Raw genomic sequence first — 10573 nt, 5'->3', positions numbered from 1 at the left:
GCACATGGCTGCCAGGAGGGGCTGTGCTCAGGGGGAGCTGGGGCAGAGGCTGGTGGCATTGGGGGGCTTGGGTGTGTCTTGTGGAGGCACGAGAGCCAGGTGGCCGGGCTGCAGTCTGCGGGAGCTCAGGGGTCGCTTGACCTCTGTGTGTCCTAGTGTCTTTGTCGGTGAGATGGGACAATGACAGCACACCCTCACAGGTGCTGGGGGCTGACAAATTTCAGGTCTGAGGACAGTGGCTGGCCCACTACGGGGCCAGTTCCCCTTCTCTACTGTCACCCTGCTCATCTTCCATCGACTGGGTGTTCAGGACAGTGGCCTGGTGGATCCGCCTGTACAGCCTGTGCTCCAGCGTCCTGCAGCCCACAGCTGTGTCCAGCTCTTACCCTGACTGCCTCTCCTGCCACCTCCATTTTATAGATGAGGAAACTGAGGCCCAAGGGCTTAGGGAACCCTGCTCTGAAGAACACAGTAGGGCTGCTGGGCTCAGACCCTCCCTCCCTGTGCTGAGCTGCCCTCCTCCTGCCGCAAGCCCCCCATGCCCCAAGCCCACCCTACTCACTGGCCTCTGCCCGAGTTCCCCGCATGGTATGGGAGTGTGGGGCATCCTAGCCTTTCCCCGGTGCCCAGTTCTTTCACTTCCACTGGAGGCCTGCAGGGACAGCTCCGGGACCATGCAGGCCCAGGTGGGCATGCGGGCTCACCTAGCTCCATGGTGAACAGCTGGCCCGTCTCTGGGTTGTGGACAGTGAAGACCACTTAGATGGCAGGAGCCTGCTGGTGCTCCCAGCAGGCAGCCAGCCTCTGCAGGACCCCGACCAGCGACACGATGGCTTCTGGGCAATACAGCACGTCTACGGTGAAAGCTTCAGGTTACTGAAAGGGAGCAGCAGACAGTTCCAGGTCATGCAGACCTCAGCAGCAGGGCGAGGCCAGAGAGGCAGCGCTCATATGAGACTATTAGATGCCATTTGACCATTTGCGCCATTAGATGGAAAGGCAATTACTTGGGTGAAAAAGGAGAACCCTTAGTAGAGAAAGCTGCAAAAGACCGAAGCAAAAGAAAAAAATCTCCAGACTCACTGGTGTTCCTTAAAAAACCAGCTCTGGTTCTCGGCCTATCTAGAGGGCTCCGAATGACACAAAGCCTGACCCTGCCATGAACTTCGTGTTTCAGGCATCTGTTGATTAGTCTGCTGGCTTGCAGGTGTGGGCCTGTGTCCCCTGTCCACTGCTGGACCTGTGGTTTTCAGGGCTGGGACCCAGGACCACAGGCAGAGCTCTGTTCGACCAGAGAGGGGACTGAGTGTGCTGGCAGGAGTGAGGGGTTTTTGGTGGCGCAGCCAAACACCACCTTCTCTCAAGGGCCCTGTCCTTGTCCCAGAAGTAGTTGTTTTCCTCTTGTGGTCTCTGAAGGACACAGGGCATGGCTCTGGGACAGAGCCATGTGGTGATAACTGTAACAGGAGTATGCCTGTCTCCAATAAGAGGGCTGTGGCTTGAAGGTCACCTTAAGAGGCACCCCTGTCCGTCGATGTCACCCTGGAGGCCCAGAGTAACTCTTCTGGAAGCCCCATCATGTCCATGTCCAACAGCGTCCATTGTTCCCTTTTCCCAGAGCCAAGAGCTGAGTAGAGCTGCAAGGACACCGCCTGCATAGGGTGCCCAGGGCTGGGCATTACCTGCTGCAATGACAACATATACCTGGAAGGCAGAGAGCTAATGGACCATCACGATGTCCCAGTCCAGCTGGGCCATTGTCACCCTAGGGCTGTCTTAAGTTGGCAGTGATGTCTGCCTCTAATGAGAGGCCATTGAGAAGGACATTCCCTAGGAGCTGCTTGAAAACCCAGCTGTGACAGTCGCTGAAGATATATGACCGGGGGCGGCATATCTTGCAGATGGCCAGGTCTGTGAGGCTGGCACCACTGCCAAGCTCTAAGACAGTCCTGGCACGAAGAAAGGGGACCGTGTCTGCGACTGCACCAGGGTAAGCCTGCCTCGGTGCCCTGCCCTGCATCCCGAGGTCACCTGTGAGTGAAGGCTGCCGGGTTCTCGATGGCCCATTCTGCAAGGTAGAGGGCAGCATCCCATGTGACCAGGCCCGTGGTGCCATGGGAGATGATGGCCGTGCTCTCGGAGAGTATGACCGAGCCCCCCGAGGCCTGCACCAAGAGAGGGTGAGACAGTCAGTCCAGCAATCAGAAGACAAGTGGCTTAGGAGACAAGTAGCCATCCACCACATGGCTGAATAAACGATGACAGGACCAATTTCCACTCAGCAATGAGAAGCAGCTAACTGTTGACATGCCAACAGCTTGCACGTGCCTCAAGGGTGTCATGCAGCGTGAAAGACACTCATCTCAGGCCACACAGGATTCCATTCATCCAACATTCCTGAGACGATGGAATTCTGGCGATGGAGCACAGGTCAGCGGTGGTCAGGGGCCGGGTGTGGCTATGAAGGGGTGGCTGCCTTATGATGTTTCAATACGCTATGTTTTTCCTTTGTGATTTTCTGTATCTATGTTTTATCTCATTTTTTTTTTGAGCTCTGTCACCCAGGCTGGAATTAGTGGCACGATCTTGGCTCACTGCAACCTCCACCTACTGGGTTCAAGCAATTCTCCTGCCTCAGCTGCCCAAGTAGCTGCGACTACAGGCATGTGCCATCATGTCTGGTTAATTTTTGTACTTTTTTTTGAGACAGAGTTTTGTTCTTGTTGCCCAGGCCGGAGTGCAATGGTGCAATCTTGGCTCACTGCAACCTCCACCTCCTGGGTTCAAGAGATTCTCCTGCCTCAGCTTCCCGAGTAGCTAGGATTACAGGCGCCCACTGCCACACCCCGCTGATTTTTGTATTTTTAGTAAAGATGGAGTTTCATCATGTTGGCCAGGCTGGTCTTGAACTCCTGACCTCAGGTGATCCACCAGCCTCAGCCTCCCAAAGTGCTGGGATTACAGGCATGAGCCACCACGCCCAGCCTAATTTTTGTATTTTTAGTAGAGACACATTTCACCATATTGGCCAGGCTGGTCTCGAACTCCTGAACTCGGATCCACCCGCCTCAGCCTCCCAAAATGCTGGGATTACAGGCGTGAGCCACCGCACCTGGCCCTGTCAAGTATTCTTTGAGGACTGGGCACCAGGTCCTTGTGCAGCAGGTAGTGTGTGTCACCTATTGGACAAATGCCCAACAACCCCACGAGACATGCTATTGTTGTTGAAGTGCTTGATTTACAGACAGGGAAACTGAGGCTAAAGGAGGTTAATGGACCTCATGTCTAAGACTGCAGAATGGGTGAGTCAGGATTTAAACCCACACCCACGTTTTCACTTTGTCTGTGCAGGAAGGGTATCTGGGCTGTGAGGGGGAGGATGGTGCCCTTCTCATACCAGCAAATAGCTCCGGTGGCCCTGGGTGGACTCCTTGGCCATCAGGGTCTCCGCCAGTGCCTCGTACAGCTCATCCAAAGTCTCCGTGTGGACAGCCTCGTGCTGGGGGCAGACAGAGTGAGAGCTTGTTTGCTTTTGTTCTAATCTGTAAAAATGGCCAGATGATTTTCACCAAGTTTGGAGGGGAGATTTGGGATGGAATGTGTAATACCGGCCAGCTGGCATATAAAATATTCACTTCATTGGGCATGATGGTGTGTGCTGAATAGTCCCAGCTACTCTAGGGGCTGACATGGGAGGACTGCTTGAGCCCAGGAGTTCGAGGACAGCCTGGGCAACAGAGATCTTGTCTCTAAAAAAAAACAATTCCACTTGGTAGGGAAACCTGGACGGGAGGGCCTTCAACAAGAGGTGTTGAGAGGGTAGGGTTAGGTGTAGTCTAGGGCAGGAGACAAGGATTCTGTGAGAGCTGCCATGTGACCATGATAGACAGCTCTGTGTTTGAATCCAACACAGAGAGGAGGAAAACAAAAGGTGCTTTGAAGTGAGCCCAGGCAGAACTGTGAGGGCAGACTATGCTGCAGGCTGTGGCTGTCAGCAGGCTGCTTCTCCACGGCTGGCCTCATCCTAAGATTCACAGGGCAGCAGCAGGGTACACTGGGTGACTGCTGGCCTCTCCTGGTGGCACAGGGCAGAACTGCTGGTGACCACAGATGCGCCCTTTTCGGGAACACTAGGGAGAAAGCAGGTATTGGAGAAGCAGGGGATTGTTTATTTGCTAAAAGTGTGGCCCTTTCACTCAGCAGGTCTGCTACTGCCTACTAAGGAACGGCCTTTTGACATCCTCATGTCAATCTCTGCATGTTTGGGCCCTTCTTTAAAATCCATCCTAGGCCAGGTGAGGTGGCTCATGCCTGTAATCCCAGCACTTTGGGAGGCCGAGGCAGGCGGATCACCTGAGGTCAGGAGTTCGAGACCAGCCTGGCCAACATGGTGAAACTCTGTCTCTACTAAAAATACAAAAACTAGCCAGGCATGGTGGCGTATGCCTGTAGTCCCAGCTTCTTAGGAGGCTAGGCACGAGAATTGCTTGAACCCAGGAGGCAGAGGTTTCAGTGAGCCGAGATTGTGCCACGGTAATCTGGCCTGGGCAACACAGTGAGACTCTGTCTCAAAAAAATAAATAAATAAGTAAAAAATAAAATCCATCCTATATCAGTCAGGAAAGAGATCATTCCAACAGGATCAATGCAGAGAATTCACCAGAGGAACTAGTTCCAAAGGTATGGCAAGAGCTAAAACTTCTAACAGGGGCCCGTGGGGCAACCCAGAGACGGACAAGAGCAGGAAACTCCAAACCCTTCGGGGGACAGGACAGAGGGTGTGGGTGAGTGTTCCAGTGCTGTGGGCTGGGCCAGCTTGGTAGGAATGAGAATCCACATGCTAGGAGCTGGGGCCCCAGAGAAGCAGCTGCTGTGGAAACCCCAGAAGGCAGACTGAGGGAGAGACACTGCCCCCCCTTCTTCCCGCCCTGCACTGTCTCCCATGGGTCACACGCAGCTGCAGCCAGTTGCCTGGAGAGGGCCCTGCAATGCTGGGGTTTGCAAAGCAGGCCCAGGGCCTGGGAAGGATGGGGGCTCAAGCACGCAGGTGGCTATGCTGTCCGGCTACTGGGCGGACAGTGCCCATAACTGACATTTTTGATGAGTTCTGAGAGAAAGCACCGGGCATACTTGACTGACGGCGGGTGCTTCACACACACAGGATGCTTTACAGTCTACGGCAAAGGACAGAACGTTGGTTGCTCGAGAGCCCATCTTAGGTCTCCTATGAGCTTCAAGCCAACATAGCAGAGGGCAAACTCCAAGCTACCTGATCCCTCAGCAAAGATATAGATGGACACAGCGTTCTGGCCCCATGCATCTGAAGTTTGTCTTAAGATATAAGCCGTTTCCTAGAAATGCTTCCACTGAAGCGGCACAGGCTATGGCGGCATCTCTAACGCCCATTCTGAGCAGGAACACAGGGCATGTGGGCCCAAACCACCTCCCTCCCAGAGGAGCCAGTGTGAACCAGGTTTGCAGTAAGGACAGCCGCCAAGTGTCTGGCTCTATGAAAGAGGCGGGAAGGCCCACTCGGCAACTGCTCTCTTGGAGCGTGTGTCTCTGGGGACAGGATGGAGGGGAGGGGACGCTCAGGGTGACACTCCAGCTAAAGCCAAGGGAAGCCAAGTGCAGGATGAGCAAGCTCCAGGCAGTGGGAACAGTCGGTGCAAGCTCTGAGGTGGCCACAGCCTGACACTGGTAAAGGAGGGCAGAGGGTATGGTGCAGCAGGAGTGGGGATGGTGGGAAAACAGGAGCCTGGAGGGAGAGGGAGGAGATGGTCCACAGTGCCTGCTGGCTGGGAGAGATGCAGATTCTGCCCAAGGGCAGCAAAGTACCCCATGCAATACACAGGCTCTTCAGGCTGGTGCTGGTTTTTCATTTTTTCTGACACAGAGTCTCGCTCTGTTGCCCAGGCTGGAGTGCAGTGGCCCGATCTTGGCTCACTGCAGCCTCCGCCTCCCAGGTTCAAGCGATTCTCCTGCCTCAGCCTCCCGAGTAACTGGGACTATAGGCATGCACCACCACGCCCAGCTAATTTTTGTATTTTTAGTAGAGATGGGTTTTTGCCATGTTGGCTAGGCCGGCCTTGAACTCCTGACCTTAGGTGATCCGTCCACCTCAGCTTCCCAAAGTCCTGAGATTACAGATGTGAGCCAGTGCACCCAGCCTTGTGCTGGATTTTAAAGCAGCCCTCCCTACATTTCATGCTTCACCACCTACGAGAGTGAGGCTCAGGGTGAAACTCAGAGCAGGGTGCGAGATAACTTCAGGTATCTCCATGCTCGAAGCCCTGACCTACTGTATTGCCCGAAAGTCTTCCCTGCTGTGGCTGCATCTTTTCCACGTGGATAGTCTAGGTTCACCTCTAGCACAGGAATTCTTAACTGGGGCTCCTAGGATGGGCTGGGTGGGTGGGGGTGGAGGATGTCTGCCTCCCCTGAGTTTGTATGGAAAACGTATTCTTCTGGTGCACTTCTTTCTGGGAGGGAGTCTGTTGCTTTGTCTTTTCTGAAGGGCTCATGGCCCTTGGAAAGTGAAGACCCAGGATGCAGGGTGATCTGCACTTCGCCCTCAAGGCCAAGGTCAGGCTGTGGCTGGACCAGGTGGTGATCCTGCCTCTCACCTGCCTGCAGATACAATTGAGTCCAAACCCCACCCTGGGCAAAGCAAGGGCCCATTTAGGTCTAGAATAGACAGGAGTGGGCAGGACAGGCCTCAGGAATGCAAGAAAGAAAGTCTCCGAGCATCTACCAAATGCCAGAATCTGTTTTGCACCCGTCATCTCTGTTTTTGCTGTGGATGGTTTAAAATACATTGCCTAGATTCCCCCCTCTCATGCAGATTTTTATATATTCTGATGTCTTTGTCTAAGTCTTAGATAGAAAACGAAAGCGCTGGAGCTGTCGCAGATGCTGACACCCACCTGCAGTGCTGACTCAATGGTTTTGTTCTTTGAACAGGGGTGTTTTTAAAGGGTACGGCACACCTGTTGTTCTTCTCTCACGTCTTCCAGAGAGATTCAGGAGGCAGGGTCATGAGTCCCAGGGACTCTGGGATTCTTACCTTCTGCAAAATATCCCGCAGCAGCTCAGAATCTGATGAGTGTCTTAACTTTGCTTCTAAGCTCTGTGTGGAGGGGAGACAGAAATCTCAAGGGCGCATCTACAGGAACATGAAACACGCAGTAGAATGTGTGGGCAAAGCCCTATGTGATCCCTCCCTGGGGACGTGGAGCCAGTTGGAAGTGGAAGCCACAGCAGCTGAAAGCCTGACCTTCAGATGTTGCAGGGCATACCTGGATGAGTGACAGGAAGAAGGCTAGAAGACTGACTCTTGACCGCATTAGTCCTGGCTACTTAGCTGCCACCCAGGTCATGGGCCAGCTCCCTGGTTGCGCTCGTCAGCCAGGAATTACCAGGGCAGCCATGGCACCAAGGTTTGATGGGCTTGCCCTCTGAGTTTAAGTGGAAATGCAGAATGTGCCCGTACCAGCCTGGGTTACATTGCCCTTTTACAGGGGCCTCAAGCCCAGCAGCGAGCTTTGGCTCCCGAGTTAGGCAGACTGTCTCGGCTGGTATGTGACACAGGGCAAGGCACTTCATTGCTTCAGAGCTCCTTCCATGCCGTAAAAGGCTCTACAAGACCTGGTCCTAATCCTTCTCTCTGGCCTGTTCTCCCTCACCCCTTGCCCACCCTGCTCACTCCACTGCAGCCACACTGGCTGCCTTGCTGTTGTTCCTCAACCACAGCTGGCTTGTTTCCACCACAGGCCTTTGCATATCCTGTTCCCCAAGCCCTTCCCATGGCTAGCTGCTGCACCACTCAGGCCCCAGTTCAAATGCCACCTCTTTGGGGAAGGCTTCTGTAGGGACCAGCCCCACAGGGTCGGTGGGTCTCTCCCTGTGTGCAGCGACGAGAGAGTGTAGAAATAAAGACACAAGACAAAGAGGTAAGAGAAAAGGCAGCTGGGCCTGGGGGACAACTACCACAAATGCGCGGAGACCGGTAGTGGCCCCGAATGCCTGGCTGCGCTGTTATTTATTGGATACAAGGCAGAAGGGGCAGGGTAAAGAATGTGAGTCACCTCCAACGATAGGTAAGGTCACGTGGGTCACGTGTCCACTGGACAGGGGGCACTTCCCTGCCTGGCAGCCGAGGCAGAGAGGGAGAGGAGACAGAGAGAAAGACAGCTTATGCCATTATTTCTGCATATCAGGGACTATTAGTACTTTCACTAATTTACTACTGCTATCTAGAAGGCAGAGCCAGGTGTACACGATGGAACATGAAGGCGGACTAGGAGTGTGACCACTGAAACACAGCATCACGGGGAGAGAGTTAGTCCTCCAGATAACTGCGGGCGAGCCTGACTGATGTTAGGGCCTCCACAAGAGGTGGAGGAGCAGAGTCTTCTCTAAACACCCCCAGGGAAAGGAAGACCCCCCCCCCACCTTTCCCGGTCTGCTAAGTAGAGGGTGTTTTCCCTTGACACTTACGCTACTGCTGGACCACAGTCCACCTGGCAATGGGCATCTTCCCAGATTCTGGCATTACCACTAGACCAAGGAGCCCTCTGGTGGCCCTGTCCGGGCATAACAGAAGGCTCGCACTCTTGTCTTCTGGTCACACCTCACTATGTCCCCTCAGCTCCTGTTTCTGTATGGCCTGGTTTTTCCTAGGCTATGATTATAGAGCGAGGATTATTATAATATTGGAATAAAAAGTAATTGCTACAAACTAATGATTAATGATATTTATATATAATCATATCTAAGATCTATATCTGGTATAACTATTCTTGTTTTATGTTTTATTATACTGGAACAGCTCATGTCCTCTGTCTCTTGCCTCGGCGCCTGGGTGGCTTGCCACCCACAGGCTTCCCTGATTCCCCGACTTTGGTGACTCATCTCCCCAGTTGCTCCATTCACCATTTCCCTGTTTTCTTGGCTTTAAAGCCACTCTCATCTGGTCTTTTCTTGTTTATTCATTTATTTGTTTATTCTCTGGCTCTCCCATGCAAGCAGAGCCTCATCTGTCATGGGTACTGCTGATCCATGGTGCCTGGCTCACGTAAGGCATTTATTAAACATTTTGAGACCGAATAAAAACAGTAGCTAACACCGACATGCATTTACCATGAGCCAGGCACTGATCCACAGGCTTTTGTACTCAACTCTGACAACAACCCTAAGAGGTAGGTATCATTATATCCCCCATTTTATTAATAAGAAAACAATAGCACATAGAGATGCAGTCACTTGCCCAAGGTCACACAGGGCCAGGGGTTGGGCCAGGATTCGAAGCAGGCAGGCTATCTCCTGGGTCTGAACTCTCAACTACTTCACCCTAATCAAACAATCCCTCTGGTCAAATGTGAGTGATAATAGTACTCACCTCGTGGGTGTTGAGGGTGAGCCCAAGTTAGCATTCAGCGTGGACATGTGAACAATTATAGTCAATATTGAATGGAGACCTATGATGCTTTTATGACGGTTTCTATTTTGGGTTAAAAATGCACAAATTTCTCCTGACCAGGAATGATCTCTGAGTGCTAAATATTTTATGTCAATGGAATAACGCAAATGATTAAGCAACACCCCATAAAATGGGGCAGACTCAGGGAGGAATACATATCCAAACTGACTCATCCCAGTGAGCTCACCGCACATGAATTACAAATGGGGCGGGGTGCGTTAAGCCCCTGTGCTGGCATAAGGGAGGCTGCTGCCTGCCATGCGCCTGTGCTGAGAATGGCAGGTCCCCAGGGAGATGAGAGGCCACCCCCTTCTCTGTCTCTTCCATCACAGGCGTGAGAGCCTCAGCGCATGAGCTGATTCTGTGCAGTGCTCAGCATACAGATGAGACCACTGAGGCCCGAGGGACAGCCTGTGACCTGGTCACTGCGCTCAGGAGGACATGGTTACCCGCGGTCCTGAGGGCGCTGACTTTTTAGAATGGGTGAGGGCAGCTGTAGCCCAGTGACCAGAACGATTACTGCCCTTAAAAAGTCGTGAAAATGATCGTGAACTGTACCCCACACCCAGCGCGCATCTGCCCCCCAAGACGGCGGAGACGCCCCCAGCTTCCGCCGCCAGCCTGCGGGGCAGGATGGGTGCGAGAGACTCTGGCCAGGCCCCAGGGATGAGGACGGGGTCGCGCGGCCCTGACCGGCGGGAGCCCAGGCACTCACGTGGCGGGAGCGCGAGGGGCTTCAGCACAGAGACCCATCCCGTCTGCCCCTGGACTCCAGCGAGCCCCGCGGGCCTCTCCGCTCGCCCCGCGGCCCACCTGCCAGGGGAAGGAGCGCAGTATGCGCGCAGCCAGGAAGCGGCGCTCGAAACTCTGCAGCAAGAGTTCGGTCCCCGCGTTCTCCTCGGGCGCCATGACGTGGGCAGGGCCGCAGCGTTGCCGGGAAACCGGGCAGAAGCCAGGCCAAGACTGAAGAGGGGGCGGGCCCAGGGCAGTGCTTGGGGGCAGAGAGGGGGCGGGGACCGGGGATAGGATCAGGAGGAGCGTCGTGGGGGCAGACTCTAGGGTGGGGCCAGGATGAGCGTTATGAGGGCGGGG

General features: G+C 54.0%; 1 protein-coding gene across 3 annotated transcripts; it reads right to left on the bottom strand.

The window, feature by feature from the left end:
* Nucleotides 1–685: 685 nt before the first annotated feature.
* LOC100442535 (protein-lysine N-methyltransferase EEF2KMT-like) lies at nucleotides 686–10427 on the bottom strand. 3 transcript variants are annotated; one of them, XM_054519184.2, is made up of 5 exons: nucleotides 10295–10427; nucleotides 7067–7129; nucleotides 3398–3499; nucleotides 2032–2165; nucleotides 686–854 (listed from the first exon to the last, which is right to left on the bottom strand). In XM_054519184.2, the coding sequence occupies exons 1-5, from the start codon at nucleotides 10388–10390 to the stop codon at nucleotides 701–703; spliced, it is 549 nt and encodes a 182-aa protein (XP_054375159.2). In that variant the 5' UTR covers nucleotides 10391–10427; the 3' UTR covers nucleotides 686–700. The 3 variants fall into 3 exon arrangements, with proteins under 3 accessions (XP_054375159.2, XP_063582471.1, XP_063582472.1); XM_063726402.1 differs by having other exon boundaries at nucleotides 813–876; XM_063726401.1 differs by lacking the exon at nucleotides 3398–3499.
* Nucleotides 10428–10573: the final 146 nt, after the last annotated feature.

The sequence above is a fragment of the Pongo abelii genome, chromosome 7, assembly GCF_028885655.2.
Source record: "Pongo abelii isolate AG06213 chromosome 7, NHGRI_mPonAbe1-v2.0_pri, whole genome shotgun sequence".
NCBI classification, from domain to species: domain Eukaryota; kingdom Metazoa; phylum Chordata; class Mammalia; order Primates; family Hominidae; genus Pongo; species Pongo abelii.
The sequence above is the reverse complement of the archived record's forward strand: the minus strand, read 5'-3'. Positions and strand labels throughout refer to the sequence as shown.

Bases quoted from the DNA above. Each gene is read 5' to 3' on its own strand.
- LOC100442535 (XM_054519184.2), bottom strand. From the start codon at position 10,390: ATGGCGCCCGAGGAGAACGCGGGGACCGAACTCTTGCTGCAGAGTTTC. The intron at 7,130-10,294 runs GTGGGCCGCGGG...CCCTCCACACAG, and splicing joins TGCGCTCCTTCCCCTGGCAG to AGCTTAGAAGCAAAGTTAAG. The intron at 3,500-7,066 runs GTAAGAATCCCA...GTCTGCCCCCAG, and splicing joins TGCGGGATATTTTGCAGAAG to CACGAGGCTGTCCACACGGA.